Source organism: Cebus imitator, unplaced genomic scaffold (assembly GCF_001604975.1).
Source record: "Cebus imitator isolate Cc_AM_T3 unplaced genomic scaffold, Cebus_imitator-1.0 Scaffold480, whole genome shotgun sequence".
Taxonomy (NCBI): Eukaryota; Metazoa; Chordata; class Mammalia; order Primates; family Cebidae; genus Cebus; species Cebus imitator.
In genome coordinates, this window is record NW_016107795.1 from 1,474,881 (window position 1) to 1,491,881 (window position 17,001).

Consider the following 17,001-nt stretch of genomic DNA (forward strand, 5'->3'; position numbering starts at 1 on the left):
TCTCATAATACATTATTGTGCTTCTCTCCTAGTTTGAACCTGAATTTGCCCAGCATAGTAATCACTAAGCTTTATCTTTGTCAACCCTAGAGTACTTAGTAGAATGCTTTGAATATAAAAGGTGCTTAATAAATGTCAGTTGAATTTATGTTTTGTAACGTTTGAAAAAATGTTTTACTGGTCCACTAAAACTTTCCGTGCTTATCTTTTGCAAATTTTGTGTACATCTCTTCATTTTCTGTTTGAGATTGACATAGCTTTCCTAAATTACTCTTTAAACCCTGGAAGAATTTTAGAAACCTTATAAACTTCATCACAAAATTGACTCTTCTGCTGATTGCATATGCACCAAAGTATAGTGAACATAAGACACAAACACTTAACATTAGATTCACCACAATCTGCTGTCCTTTAGGGCCCTTTTGTGATAATAGTGGGAAGAACAGGATTTTGTTATCAAGATCTTTCAGCTTTTTAAAGCCCATCTCTACCAATTGTTAGCTTGTGTGGCCATCGGAAAGTTATTTATCAGACCCTTTATCTTTTTTTTTCTGAAATCAGATATAATTTCTTCCTATAAACCTGAAATGAAGATCAGATACTCTAACACAGTGAAAGCTGTCACTCATTTAAGTTTCATGTCCTTCTCCATTGTTGTAGTTGGTGCATCTCTCCCTTGTGGCCATCCCTGATCTCTGCAGTCAGTAGCTCCGCTCTCTGCCAGCCTCTTCTGCAGAGCAGCTTTTGCGGTCTCCCTCTTCATCACTGACTAGTAGGCTTTTTCTTTTTTCTTGACTCTTACTGATTTTGCCTTTTGTCTTTTGTTTTTCATTTCTTATAATAGAATTTGGCCTTTAGAGTTATTTGCATTCTGGGAGAATATGCTTTTCCATTTTGTGATTATTATATACTTTCTAGAAATACAATGTGTAACTGCAGTCAACGCTATATGTAGTCCCTTGTTTATTATGTTTATTAGTAATAGTTTTTGAATCTGTGAATTTTACAGCTATTGCCATTCATTTTACTTAACATTTATTGTTTCCTAAGTAAAGCATCACTTATAGGTAGAAATACAAACATGAATAAGATATGTTCCTTACCTCACAGGAATTTATAGTTTCTGTGGGTGACAGACATGTAAGGCAGATTGGTGATAAGTACCGTAATAGAGGTACATATGTGAAAATGAGGGAAATACTTAGAGCAACACTGCCTAGTTGAAAAATAAGGTGAGACACGTTTATAATTTTAAATTCTCTAGTAGTCACATTAAAAAATGTGAAAAGAAATAAATGAAATGAATTTTATTTTATTTTTATTTTTGAGATGGAGTCTCACTCTTGTTGCCCAGGCTAGAGTGCAAGGGCGTGATCTTGGCTCACCGCAACCTCCATCTTCCAGGTTCAAGCAATTCTCCTGCCTCAGCCTCCCAAGTAGCTGGGATTACAGGCATGCGCTACGATGCCCAGCTTATTTTGTATTTTTACTAAAGACGGGGTTTCTCCATGTTGATCAGGCTGTTCTGGAACTCCTGACCTCAGATGATCTGCCGGCTTCGGCATCCCAAAGTGCTGGGATTACAAGCATGAGCCAGCACGCCCGGAGAATTTTGAAATATATTTTATTTAACTTAATATATCCATAATACTGTTTTAACATGTAACCAATACAACACAATTGCTGAGATAATTGACATTTTTACTTTATACTAAAAGTCTTAAAAATTTGGTGGGCATGTTACCTTTATAGCTGGAGTGATCAAATCATTTTGGTTTTCCTAGGACTTTCCTGTTTTAACATCAAAAGTCCCTCATCCCAGAAACCTCCTCAGTCCCAGATTTGTCACCCTACTTATATCTAAATTTGGATTTCACTGGAAATACTTGATTGTATTTAGATTTGATTAAATGTGCAGTCAAAAAGTAGATTCATTTACTCAAATTGTTTGAGACATCCTAAGTTTTCCAATAACCAGATTGAATATCAGTTATTAAATTTAAAGTTAAATACAATTAAAAATTTAGTTCTTCTGTTACACTAGCCATATTTCAAGTGCTAATAGTCACATGTTGCTAGTAGAGTACTAAAAGTATCTAGCTGGAGGTGTTGGCACACGCCTGTAACACAGCTACTCGGGAGACTGAGGCAGGGAGAATTGTTTGAACTCAGGAGGTGGAGATTGCAGAGAGCCAAGATCGCGCCACTGCACTTCAGCCTGGGAGACAGAGCGAGACTCCGTCTCAAAAATGAATAAATAAAAAATAAAAGTATGAGAAATTAGATAGTTTGCTAGGTTAGCATTTAAACTGTAACAGAGTATGAACACTGGTAAATCTAGTGTTGGTCACTATTGTTATAAGAAGGCAGAAGCAAGCCATATGTAGATAGTGTCATGTCTCATAATAGTCTTTGTCTTTAAAAATACACAGTACAATTTGGATGTTTGGTTCCTTTGTATTTTGGAGCTTCTTTCTCAAACACAGCTAAGTTACTTGGAAACATTTTTTAAAATTTTAAGATCTACTTTTCAGTTTGTTAGGTGGGTCCACAATTGCTAATTTGGCCCTACTACTGAGGATTCTTTTTGACATCCTGTGTGTTTTGAGGTCTTTCTACTCTGGCTGGTGGGAAACAAACTATTCTTGGCCCCGTGTGACCTCTGGGTATTATTCAGCCTGATTCTCTCTGGTGATCCTTCCCTGGCCTTGGACAATTTCCTCATGCACATGGGCTAATCAAAACTCAGCTGAAGATTTGACGGGAATACTCTGCACATCTCCAGAGTACCCTCTCTGCAGTGCTCTCCTCTTCAGTAATCTGCTCCATGAATTCTAGCCACCTTGACTTCTCCATATTCTGTCTTCCCAAGTTGGGGAGACTGCCAGACCCTGTTTGGATACTTGCTCTCAGCACTGTAGCCTGGAAACTCTCCAGGCAGTAAGTTGGGTTAATCATTTCTGTCCTCAGGGATCATTTGCACTGTCTATCTAAACACCATCGTTTCAAAGAGATTTTTTTTTAAGTTATTTGAAATAGGAAAATAAATCTGATATATGTTTCTCCATTAATGGCCAAAAGCACAAGTGAATCACAGTATTTCTTTCAATTTCTTTCATGTGATTGAAAGTCATACTTTATTTTTCTCGATGCTTGCTTTAAGTAAAACTAGTGCTTACTAGTTTCCCATTGTATTTAGCTTCTGGTTGGATTTTGAAAAAAAAAAAAAAGGAAACCTAAATAAAATAGGTGAAAGTTCCCTGACTATTCAGGTGAATACAAAAAAAAAAAAAAGAATTGCCCGTAAAGTTCAAATATTTATTTGTAGCCTTTAAAAAAAAAACTCACAAGTTGGCTACTAATGTGGAAAAAATTGAGTAAACCATTCTCTCCCCTCCCCTCCCCTCCCATCCCCTCCCCTCCCCTCCGCTCCGGTCCCCTCCCTTCCACTCCCCTCCCCTCCCCTTCTCTTCTTTCTCTTTCTTTTCTTTTCTGAGATGGAGTCTTGCTCTGTTGCCCAGTCTAGAGTGCAGTAATCTCAGCTCACTGCAACCTCTGCCTCCCAGTTCAAGTGATTCTCCTGCCTCAGTCTCCTGAAAAGCTGGAACTACAGGCGTACACCACCACACCCAGCTAATTTTTGTATTTTTAGTAGAGACGGGGTTTTACCATGTTGGCCAGGATGGTCTTGATCTCTTGATTTCATGATCCACCCACCTTAGCCTCCCGAAGTGCTGGGATTGCAGGTCTGAGCCACTGTGCCTGGCCGTAAACCTTGCTTTTCAAATGCTTGATATTGTAGAGTGATACATATGTATTTGTGTGCATTTGGTATGTTTGTATATTGTGTATTTGATATTAACATCTTAAATTATTTAATAAACTAACCAAAAAATAATTTTTTATAGACTGAGAGTAATCATGACACGGCGCTAACACTTGCCTGTGCTGGTGGCCACGAGGAACTGGTACAAACACTGCTAGAGAGAGGAGCTAGTATAGAGCACCGAGACAAGAAAGGTAGGGCCTACTTTTATTTGTTTTTGGAATGCTGGTCAAAAAGTCTATTTAGAAACATTATTTCTTAGTCCTGTTTTGAAGGTTATATATTTTGTTCCTTTGCTTAGCATATAGTGAGAAGATCATTATTTTTCTCCAGGTTTTACTCCACTCATCTTAGCTGCCACGGCTGGTCATGTTGGTGTTGTGGAAATATTGCTGGACAATGGTGCAGACATTGAAGCCCAGTCAGAAAGAACCAAGGACACACCACTGTCTTTGGCCTGTTCTGGGGGAAGACAGGAGGTAATGTTTCCCCTTAGTGTAATTGTTTTCCTCTCTCTGTTTAGCAAATGTGTACTTTCACTTATATTATTTTTTCTGTCAGAACAGTGCTTCGGCATTTATAGACTTATCACGATAACTGAAACTACTGTTTACAAACAAACAGATGAGTATCATTGTTAGCTATAAGCTGTCTTGCCAGAAAAATCACACATTCTTTAGAATCCTGCTCATCTAAAAGTAATACTGCCATAGGAATCCTTGTTTATTGAATTTAGGGTAGGAGAAAGACTATTCAAAGTCAAATCAGTAAGTCCTAATGTATAGGGCATATATTCACTCATCTTTGCCTGCCGTATAGTACATGGCATAGAAGATACTTAATACCAGTCTCTGTTGCTATCTGTAAGATTAGTAGAGAACTAAGAATACTCCATTTTTATGTGTTTTGAAAACTCTTGTCTTGTTTTGATTTTCCCCACCCTTTCTCAACTCTGGAGGCAAGGTTCTTGGGTAAGATGGTAAGATTATACGACCTTTCGGTTTTTTAAGGAAACTAGAAAAACCGATAGAGATTAGCTAGACCTGAGAAAATACAGCTTTACACTCACTTGTATATCTTTTGGCATTTCATAATCAGCTGGATAACCCTTTTTTCCCTTTTTCAAATCCAGTCCTTTGTACAGAGGATATAAACCAGATGTGTTATCTCCATAGATTTCCTTCTCTGTCAAGGAATTATTGAATCTTAGATTTAGAAAGCACATTTGGTCATTCAGATCAGTGTCTTATTCAGCTTTAAAATCTTTTTTTTTTCTCTTTTTTATTTATAAGGTTTTCCTATTTATTAAGCCTGAAGTATGCCTTATTTGTTTCTCCACACTTCTTAGTTTTGTTCTTTAAACAAATGGAAAGATGTTTATACCTTCTTCTATCTCCAAATATTTTTTTCCTGAAGTCACCTATTCTCTGTGTGAAACAAGTCCTGTTTTGGTTGTTAGTCTGAGAATACTTTTCCCAAGCCCTTCACCGTCATGACTATTTCACCCTTTATGTCAGTATCCTTTTTGAAATATTATATGTAAAGGTACTCTGACCCGCGAACTGGGAATCTATTACCTCCCATTTGAGTATCTTAAAGTAGCTTTTTCCCCTAGTTTTCCACAGTCAAAACACATAAGGTTATATTGAACTCTAGTTAGTTAGACGCACTAGATTTTTAACATAAACTTGTAAATAAACAATTTTAAGAGATGTAATAGTTCCTATACAAAAGAATGGGAAATCTAATAAAATTACGTAAGTGCAAGAAGATAGGGCTTGGTGATCCTTCATTATGTAAATTAAAAAACTGAAATCTGTTAACAGTGATAATATAGGCATGGTTTTTTTTTTTTTCCCATAATTTTTGTTCCCTTATATTTGGAGTAGATATTATATTCATGGATAGTTAGATACAATTATTACTAGAATACTCCACAAAAGAGACAAGGAGTCTGGCCTATCCCTACTATTTTGTTTCTTCTAGTTGTGTCACTTTTTTCTTCTGTAATTCATAGTAGAGGCAATAGATATGTTAAACTTAATCCAAATACTAAGATAGTGAAAAATAAACTATTTAATTTGATAAATTATTTCTACCATTCCAGAAAAAGTAAAAATTCCCATCAATCCTGGAAAGCAAAATTTTGCCTTGACTGAAATTTTCAGTCATTATGTAGCTTGAAAAAATACTTGCTTTATATAAGAACAAATTTTTCAATATTGAATCAAGAAGAAATTAGTTGATCTCCTTTATTTAAAAGTAACATTAAAGGCAATAGGGCACTGTAATTTTTATGAATTATGTATTTTTGTTAAAAATGTAACATGAGGTTGTAACAACTGTAGAAGTATGTTAGGGTAATAATTTTGCCTGTGAACACTTTGTTACTTTAATTTGGTGTCAATAGAACAGGTAAGTATTTTAAAGTGATTAATAAAATGTTGGAGTCATTTTACTATAAAGTTACAAATTTTGTTTTATATTGGATGTTTTGGGAGCAGAACAATTTGAGAAATTTGATTAGAGTGTTCTACTATACTGTTTATAATATAGCCTAATGCCATATTTTTTCTTGTTTTTATAACCTTGCCACATAAGTGGCCTAGTCTTACTGACTCTGAAAGCAAAAAGTGATGGACAGAATGTCGTATATAAAACTGGACATAGCTTTACTGAGATACAAGATAAAGCACTGTTCATTAACATTTATTATTTCCTAGTTAGTATTTTAGGATATATTAATAGTAAGAGTAGGGATAAGAGCTATGATCTTGAGCCAGTCTTGACTTCCCTATGTCTTATTTATAAAATGAAAATGAGTATTGTGTCAAAGGTTGTCCAGGCATTAAATGGCATAGTGGACAACGATCTGTTAATGGCCAATTAGTACTTAAATAAATGCTAGATATTTTTAGGTTTCAGGAAATGCAATTAAGATCTAGCGGGATACAACTGCAAATCCACTAGAATGGCTAAAATTGAAGACTGGCAATAACAAATGTTGCCAAGACTGATGCTACTAGAACTCATGCATTATTGAAGGAGTGTACATAGTACAACCACTTTAGGAATAGCCTGACAATTTCTTATAAAACCATACACTTGGCTGGGTACAGTGGCTCACGCCTGTAATCCCAGCACTGTGGGAGGCTGAGGCGGGTGGATCGCGAGGTCAGGAGATCAAGACCATCCTGGCTAACACAGTGAAACGCGCTGCTACTAAAAATACAAAAAAGTTAGCCGGGCATAGTGGCATGTGCCTATAGTCCCAGCTACTCAGGAGGCTGAGGCAGGAGAATTGCTTGAACCTGGGAGGTGGAGGACACAGTGAGCTGAGATCTCACCGCTGCACTCCAGCATGGGCAAAAGAACGAGACCAAAAAAAAAAAAAAAAAATCTAGGTAGTGAATATATGTAAGGTTTTTCAATGTTATGTTAGAAAATTTTCATAATGTAAAAATATAGGACCTTTTATTCCGTATTTTAAAAATACTTACTGATTGAAAGGTTTAAAAATATGTTAAGTACGTTCACATATATAGTATGAAAAAATCTTATCCCATATTACTCTGTTTTACTGCTTTGTGGTGAAAACAGAAATATTATTTTCCAAAGCATGTCCCAATATTCAGTCCAGACCTTTCATGAACACACTATACCATTTTAGTAGATTTCTACATAGGTTTTACTTGAGAAGGTATTTCTTTGTTGGCTTCCAAGACCTCCTGCTATCATTAGAGGCTGGTTTTGGGCAGATGATGAAGGAAGAACTTTCCTTTTCTTTTATTGTATAGTATACCAGAAGAAGTTTAAAAATGCACACTTTGATAACATGCCTCGCCATAAGAAAATATTTTTTTTTGTTTTCTTTCCAGGTGGTGGAGCTATTATTAGCTCGAGGGGCAAATAAAGAGCACAGGAATGTTTCTGATTATACACCTCTAAGTCTGGCTGCTTCTGGTGGCTATGTGAACATCATCAAAATATTACTAAATGCAGGAGCTGAGATTAACTCTAGGCAAGTTGTATTTTCTTTCTATAAGTTCCTTTAGTAAGGCTGTTATAGATATTTATAGAATGCCCATTTTTAAGTGCCAAATTTAGTAAATACCTTTATTGCAAATTTGGCATTCAAAGTATTAGAGCTTTTTGAGATGAACTTTAAGTAATTAAAACCTGATACAGAACTTGAAAAATATTGATTACTGCATTTCTTACGATACTAAATGTAAACATATCTTAGAAGCTTTTATTAAGCAAGTTAATACATGCTTTAAGATTGAAAGTTTATCCTAACAACTTATTAATCACCTGCTAGCCCAAGTCATCATGTGGAGTGAAATACAAAAAGTATTCTAATAAAACATTTCTAATGGAGTCTTGGCAGTATCTCCGAGACTTACTAGGGTTGAGAAAAATGAGTATTTTAAACAGTCCTGCAAAATGATCTTAGATTAGAATTCTATATCATCTCTAATTTTTCTGTGTCATTTAAAATGTATATTTTTCCATTTGTTTTCCCCACACCTGCACCCTCAGAACTGGTAGCAAATTGGGCATTTCTCCTCTGATGTTAGCAGCTATGAATGGACACACAGCTGCTGTTAAGCTTCTGTTAGACATGGGCTCTGACATAAATGCTCAAATAGAAACCAATCGGAACACTGCCCTTACCTTAGCCTGCTTCCAAGGAAGAACTGAAGTGGTTAGCCTTCTGCTTGATAGAAAAGCAAATGTTGAACACAGAGCTAAGGTAAGAAAAAGTCTGAGATTGACACATGAATTTATTGCTTTGATATTTAAGATTCATAGTAGCAACATGTTGATTATAGTTTTACTGCTTTCTAGTAACATTTATCTCCTATGTATGTATTTAATCAGCAATCATTCTGTATAACTCAGTCAGGCATCAAATACCTGTGTGATAAATTATCTTGAAAATACCTGAGTGATAAATTTTTATAGGTAACAATGACAATAGGTTTATCAGCTGAAAGAGAGACTATTTTGAAAGAGAAGGGGGGGAGGCATTTATTGATTACCAGTTATATGCCAAGTGCTTACATTTTACACAATTTTTTTTTTTAAATACCATTGAGATTAGGTAGAATTATTTTCTTTTAATAGATCAGACAGTAACTCAAAGGAGCTAATAAGGGTCAGTTATTAGTTATGAGTCTTGGTAACAACCGTATCATATTTCTTATTCAACTTGTTATTCTTTAAAAATTTTTAAATTTTAGATCTTTCCAGTCTCTTATGTGTCAGTGCATTTTATTTTTTACCAAACTTAGACTGGTCTCACACCACTAATGGAAGCTGCCTCTGGTGGATATGCGGAGGTGGGCCGAGTTCTTTTGGATAAAGGTGCTGATGTTAATGCCCCTCCAGTTCCCTCCTCAAGAGATACAGCTTTAACCATAGCAGCAGATAAAGGGCATTACAAATTCTGTGAGCTTCTTATTGGCAGGTATGTTGTTACCATACCCTTCATGTAAGAACACAAGTGTTACTAGTGATTACCTTTCTCTCTGGACAATTAATCACATTTGATTTACAAGTGCTTTTTTCCCCAGACCTACCCATTGTTTTCCAACCATCCAGAGCTATGCTGCATTGTCTGATTTGTTTCCATGTAATCTAAAATTGTTTTTCTTTCATTCTTGTCTATATTACTTTTAACATCTATAATAGTAAGCTATTTGAGCATCCATCTGTTGTCATACATACTTAAACATTCCCCCACACACAAGTCTTAAAAGTCTAACAGTGATCTAAGGCTTCATTGTTCATTTTCTTGTTCTTTGCAGGAATTAAGGCTTTTAGATGTGGTTATAGGACTGTTTAAGACATCAGACAGGATCCAGGGTACTTTCAACTTTCAGTCATGGTAGAAGTTAACTGCTAGTTTTCCGAAGATGCTTGTTTAATTTGTTTTCCTGCAGTCTCAAAGACCTTTGCATGGTATTCTAGGCAGCAGTATTTGGTAGTAACTGCTATTAACTCTTACTCACTGTGAGTCTTCTTATCTACATCATGCCCACTGAATGAATGCTAAACCTGCATGTTATCCTTAATATATGACAAAAACAGATTGAGTATCCCTAATTGGAAAAGCTCTAAAATATGGAACATTTTGAGCCCTGTGATGACACTCAACAGAAATGCTCATTGGAGCATTTCAGACTTCTGATACTGGATTTCAGATTAGGGATGGTCAACCTGTATATGAACACAAATAATCTGAAACAGCCACAGTTGCCTCATAGAATATTGCTTTTGTAGTATAATTCTGAGAGCAAGACATATTTAAGACTTCAAATACTGAAGACAATTTTTATCTTTTACAGAGTATTTTCACATGTTAATAGTTGATTTTTCTTACTGTGTCATTTCATTCTATTTAAGAAAATGCTAAGATAGATGTGGTGACATTGCCTATAATTCTAGCACTTTCAGAGGTTGAGACGAGAGGATTACTTGAGCCTAGGAGTTTGAGACCAGCCTGGGTAACATAGGGAGACTCCATCTCCACAAGAATTTAAAAAATTAGCTGAGCATGATGGCTTGGGCCTGTAGTCCCAGCTACTCTGGAGGCTAAGTTAGGAGGATCACTTGAGCCCTGGAGGTGGAGGCTGCAGTGATCCATGATCTCACCACTGCATTCCAGCCTGGGTGACAGAGCAAGACCCTGTCTTAAAAAAAAAAAAAAAGACAATGCTATCTGTGTCATTGGTTTTTAGGGGAGCTCATATTGATGTACGTAACAAGAAGGGGAACACTCCATTGTGGCTAGCAGCAAATGGTGGACACCTCGATGTGGTTCAGTTACTGGTGCAAGCAGGTGCAGATGTGGATGCAGCAGATAACCGCAAGATAACTCCTCTTATGGCAGCATTTAGAAAGGTATAAGTCTTTCATCCTCATTTACCTGGGTGTTTTTTACTTACATTAGGAAGTACGTGGCTTAGTGATCACTAAAGACTCGTTTTGTGCTTTTGTAGCTATGACGAAAGCAGTAAATATGCAAATAATTACTCTGATGGCAACATTAAATGTAGATGTATACAGGTTTTTCAGAAAAGCCATTAATATCAACCTTATTGGACATCAGAGCTAGGTAAACTTGTAAAAAGCTGTTCTAAGTAATATTTTCAAAATTGGTTGCAGTCTTAATCTTCACAAAGTGTAAATCCAGTTAAGATACTTAAGTAAGTTCCTCTACTTAGTTACTCTTAATGAGTGTTTTCTTTTATACCACTACAGAGGAAAATATCACTTAAATTGTTTTGGTTTTTTTGTGTATATGCCAGGTGCCATGGTTCGTGGCTATAATCCCAGCACTTTGGGAGGCCAAGGTGGGCAGATGTAGTGAAGCCCTGCCTCTACCCAAATTATAAAAATTAGCTGAGTATGGTGACATGTGCCTGTAGTCACAGCTACTCAGGAGGCTGACATGGGAAGATGGCTTGAGCCTGAGAGGCAGAGGTTGCAGTGAGCTGAAATTCCACCACTGCACTCCAGCCTGGGTGACAGAGTGCAACCCTGTCTCAAAAAAAAAAAACAAATTGTTTTTATTTTGATTATTGACTTTAACTACTAGGAAAAAATGAATTAAATAATGAAAATGCCACTACCAGCATTTTAATATACTGATTTTCAAGTATATTACATTTAAAGGTAAAAATATGGATTTTGTGAAAGTGAAACAAACTTTCTTCGATTTAATGGTTTGTTTGATAATCCATTGATCTCTTACTTACAGTCTTAGTTTGCTATGGGGAATAACAGATTACTGTTACAGGGATTATAATTTTGAGTTTTTTCATTTGAAGATATATAGGTAAAATTCCCTGTAGATGCCAAAATGTTGAAAATTTTTAATAAATAAATTGCGATAAAGTGTCTCTTCCTTTTTCTCTTATTATTCTCTTTGACTCTTGTTTTTTATTCTGCCTCTTCCCTAGATATTTTGGAGTACCAGTGACTGTATTTTTGACTCTCTGTATATTTGTTTTTCAGCAATCAAACTTACTTCTTCTCACTGGCTAGCTGCCTCTTCTCCAAGCAAGCTAGCATATCATTATCAAGTTAATCTTTGTGTCTCCCTAATCTCTGAAATCATTTGGAGTCCAATCTTAGTTTGGTATTCAAAGCCACCACAATTTAGTGCTTGTAGATCTTGTCTCCCATTAGAATCCCTAATGTGGAGAATTATCTTCTTGCTTGATCTTTCCTTGTTCAGATCTCTCACGTCACCTTTTTTCTCATCTCATAGAATGCCCATGTCTTTTTTCATTTTTCCAAAGTTACTCATTCTTAAGGTGTAGTTTAAGTCTCTCCTTCTACCAAACTCTTCATCCTATTTGAGTTCACATTGAGATCTCTAATCTCTAGAGGTTGTACAAGTTTGGCAGTTTCTATCATTCATTTGGAGAAATACATATTTTTATATGTTACTACTCTATTATTTTTATTAGTTATTACTCTAGTATCTAACATGCATATATCTTTCCAAACAGACTTATTGACTTCAGATGAGCAGTACCTATCTTTTATACTCTTATGTAATCTTACGTTCCATTATTTCTTGAGTAAATACTATGTGCAACTGTGGGCTAGAGTACTATGTTATATAGAGTGCAACAGCCATACTTTTTAAATTTTAATGTAATTAAATTGGAGAGGTAAGATCCATACCCAAAGTCAGGTAACTGTTTGAGTTGCCTCATATAAATATAAAGACTGTAGAAGTATTGGAGAGATCCTTAAGGAATGATGCAAGTGGATTTGAGCTATTCATTAGAAGATAGCTATTCATTTAGAGAAAAGTTTAGAAACATGCAGTCTAAAAGGAAGAGATAGAAGCAATAAAAAAATATGTACTAAAGATTAACAGCTGATTACCCAGACTGGCTAACTTTAGACATTGTGTCAGAAAGCAACAGTATGTGCTAGAGAAAGTTGGAATGGCTCCTAAGAAGTAGGAAAGGGCAAGTCTAAAGATTTTGAACTTAGATACCACCCTGTGCCACAGTGGATAATATAATCATAGCTTATTCTTCATGGAAGTGTATGTTCTTTCACACTTACCTAGGACAGTACTATACATTTGTTTTTTATCTGAAGGAATGGAAAAACAAAATTATTATTTTTGCTCTTTTAATCCTTCGAATGGAAACTAGACTCTCATAGTTTGGGAGTTAGCAAAGAAAAAAATAAGATTTCCCCTTCCTCAGATATATCCCCTACTTGTTATTGATTTGGGGATTATTGTTCTTTTATTCACAGTTGTTTAGAATGTTAGGTCATATTATTCTGTACTTTTTTTGGAGGGTAGGATGAGAATGATCAATGTAGTTTTAACTCATTGGAATCAAAGCCTGTCTCTTTTTTATTTATAGTGTTAATAGGCAATTTAGTCTTTACTTTGTGGCACTAAATTATAAAAGTTAGCTCAGGCACAGATGTACTGAATTGTTAGAGTCTGTTTTCAATCTGACATTGATATCTATTTTTTAGGGTCATGTGAAGGTGGTGCGCTACTTAGTCAAAGAAGTCAATCAGTTTCCATCAGATTCTGAATGTATGAGATACATAGCAACCATCACTGATAAGGTAATATGTTGTTCACTATATGAGCAAGGGACTCTATTTGGTTAATATATCTTCTATTCTAAGAAAAATTCTTAGTTTGAGTAGTAAAGCGTAATATGTAGCCATTTTCATTTATCTAGTATTTGGGAATGAATTATGCCATTGAAGAGATTCTTGCAGATTATTTACTTACCTAATGAATCAGTTAAACATCCTTGCTATAGGATTACCTTATCTTTAAAAGTAAATGAGGCCAGGCACAGTGGCTCACCCTTGTAATCCTAGCAATTTGGCAGGCCGAGGCAGGTGATTTGCAAGAGCTCAGGAGTTCGAGACCAGCTTGGCCAACATGGGAGACCCCATCTCTACAAAAATCCAAAAATTAGCCTGGCATGTTGGCATGTGCCTCTATTCCCAGCTACTTGGAAGGCTGAGTCACAAGAATGGCTTAAACCCGGAAGGCGGAGGTTGCATTGAGCCAAGAGTATACCACTGCACTCCAACATCAGCAACAGAGCAAGACTCTGTCTCAAAAAAAATAATAAAAATAAATTCTTGAGCTTGTTTAATTGTTATGTGAACACTAAGTAATTCAAAGCAACATGTTATTATTCATTAGTGCTGTCTTCTGTGTGTGTGTATATATATATATATATATATACACATATATATGTATATATATATATATGTTATCCAGACTGATACCTATTTTGAGAAAGGAATCTGTCCATTAGATTTTTATTTCTCAGTAAAATGAACATAGTACTTTTAATCATGAGCAAGAACTCTTGAACATGATATAAAAGTTAGGGTAACTAACTTTTAATTTTAACTAAGTTTGAGAATGAATTGGCTAGGAATTTTGTAGGAAATGTAGGGAAGATAAAATTGAATCCTTTTAGAGATGGAATTGAGACCTTCTCCTGGAGACATTTTGATTTGGAGTTTACACTAACACTTAATAAAATCCTAACACATGCCTCACAAAAGCAAAGAGGCCAACAGATCTTAAAAATGTCTTCCTATTATGTTTACACAGTTGCTATTATAAGATAGTAAGCTTTTCCCTGTAGGTTTTAATTTAAACTGGCTAGGTCACTGTCTTTCCTGGCTCTAGATTTGTCTGTGACAATTAATATTCCTATGTATGACAGGTTTTTAGGGGCAGAGGAGGAGATTAAAAATAAATATTTTAAAATATTATTTTAATACTAAGAATAAGACTGGTTCAGTGGCACACAGCGGTATTCTCAGGTACACATTGGTCTCATGTACTTGGGAAGCTGAGGTGAGAGGATCGCTTGAACCCAGGAGTTAAGGAGACAGTGTACTATGATTGTGCCTGTTAATAGCCACTTCCTTTAAGCCTGGGCAACATAGCAAGGCCTATCTCCAAAATTAAATAAATAAAAATTTTATAAAAATAAGGAAATATTGCTTTGCTGTCCTAAAGTGTGACTTGAAAATGAAATCACTGAGAAAATTATATAAGTACACATAGCTGATTCCTTTATAAGTGATTCTTGTACATGAAATTGAGCAACAAAGCTTAAATATTTGAGGGCATTTCTTTAAAAATTTTCAAATCTGTTTTCTTTGTTGACATTGCCTATTTCCGTTAGGCTGTTAATCAGCCAACATAAATTACTGTAGTTCTGTTTGCTGTGTAATTTCTTATATTTAGAAGATAAATCATTTTAGTTTCTAAAGTGCCAGTTAAATGAATATTATTTTGAAGAATAGCAAAGCTGTTCTTTGCTTCTTTACTTGTGTATATTCTTAAATATACCACGTTAATTATGATTTTATTTGCACGCTTTTTTGCCTTTCTTCCCCTTTTTATTGATCTTTATTGCTTAGGTTTGAGTACCTTAATAAAGATCTTCATGTTTTTAGGAATTTCTGTAAATGGGAATTGTTCTGTGAGCCTGGAAACATCTTAATTTTTCATTATAGGAGATGCTGAAGAAGTGTCATCTTTGTATGGAGTCAATAGTACAAGCCAAAGATAGACAGGCTGCTGAAGCAAACAAAAACGCCAGCATTTTGTTAGAGGAGTTAGACTTGGAAAAGGTAATAATAATCTTTATATGTGAAAATCATCCGCTTTTTTCCATCTTGTTTTCTCTTCTTTTGATTTGTAATCCATTGTTTTTTTGTTTTGTTTGCTTTAAATTATGTAAATAGTTTCTCTCTACATTTGGCTCAAAGTGTGGAGAGAATTATGAGTACATTGACATCATTAAAAGCTTCTCCTTGTAATGAAATCAACAAAATTTTGTTACAGGTATTGCATTGATCTGGAAGTCAGAAAACTTAGCTTCTAATTCTGGATTTTAGTCGTATCTCCACTAATGATCTCTTAATTCTCAACCACATCCGTTGTTTTTTTATCTTAGACCTTGTAAGTTATCCCCAGCAGGTTTATCACAAGTACCAAATGCACTACCAAGGCCTAACCAACTAGTGAATACAAACTTTGGAAGGTCTAATGAGTACACTTTTTAAATGGGTGACTTCTATTGTACTTTTCTCTTTCAGGCAGACTACAGCATCATTCCCATCTATTCGTATGGGGAGTAAAATACACCAAAACAGCATATAGTTGGACAGTCTTATAGTTTCCTCCCTCCCCTTTTCTGCCACATTTCCTCCCATAATTCTAGAACTTAATTGAATAGTAATCATAGGAAAAGAATTGGTTTGGCATTGAATATTATGGAACTGCCATATTTCATCTTTTATTGAAAGGTCAATGGCTGGGCACAGTGGCCCACGTCTGTATTCCCAGCACTTTGGGAGGCTGAGGCGGGTGGATCACTTGAGGTCAGGAGTTCGAGACCAGCCTGGCAAACATGACAAAACCTCATCTCTACAAAAAAGAAAAAAATTAGCTGGGCATGGTGGTGCACGCCTGTAATCCCAGCTACTCAGGAGGCTGAGGCAGGAAAATCACTTGAACCTGGGAGGCGGCGGATACAGTGAGCCGAGATCGAGCCACTGCACTCCAGCCTGGGCAGCAGAGTGAGACTCTGTCTCAAAAATAAATAAAATTTTTTTTAAAAGATCAAAAATGATATAAAATTTAACGTGCTGTTTAAATTTATAAAGGATATACAGTGATAATTATGAATATGCCTTTTTTGACCTGTTAGCTACATTCTTTTTTACTATACTTTCTTTATTAAGCTCTACATTTCATACTGAATCATTCTAAGTACTTTATTCTAATTTAAATTTGAAAATACTGTTTTCTGAAAAAAATGTATTTGATTTTAGAGGCTCTTCATTCTAAAAATTTCTGGTTTATATTCAGGGCAAATTAAAGTTAGCTTTTTCGGCCATTTAAAAATTTTAAAAGAATGTGAGTGCATTGAGAGATCTAATGACCATCGCAACTATTACTTGACCTATTTTTATTTTCAGTACCTAACATTTAATGCCTGCCAAATACAAGGTAGTATAATAGGGCCAAGTTGTGTGATAGAAGTTATATGATAGAATACATATTTTATTCTTTAAATTTTTGGTTTTTTATTATAATAGTGTGCTCAGTTTAAACTGTGAAACCGACA

At 35.4% G+C, this 17,001-nt stretch overlaps 1 protein-coding gene across 6 annotated transcripts in view; it reads left to right on the forward strand.

Annotated features, from left to right (window-relative positions):
• ANKRD17 (ankyrin repeat domain 17) overlaps positions 1-17,001 on the forward strand; it is a 178,125-nt gene that overhangs the window by 123,374 nt on the left and 37,750 nt on the right. For all 6 annotated transcript variants that reach the window (XM_017512944.2, XM_017512950.1, XM_017512945.2 and 3 more), the window contains 8 exons: positions 3,909-4,020; positions 4,160-4,305; positions 7,705-7,847; positions 8,369-8,582; positions 9,124-9,299; positions 10,573-10,735; positions 13,352-13,447; positions 15,383-15,499. In XM_017512944.2, coding sequence (XP_017368433.1) covers positions 3,909-4,020; positions 4,160-4,305; positions 7,705-7,847; positions 8,369-8,582; positions 9,124-9,299; positions 10,573-10,735; positions 13,352-13,447; positions 15,383-15,499 — 1,167 coding nt within the window. The remainder of the gene's footprint in view (positions 1-3,908; positions 4,021-4,159; positions 4,306-7,704; positions 7,848-8,368; positions 8,583-9,123; positions 9,300-10,572; positions 10,736-13,351; positions 13,448-15,382; positions 15,500-17,001) is intronic.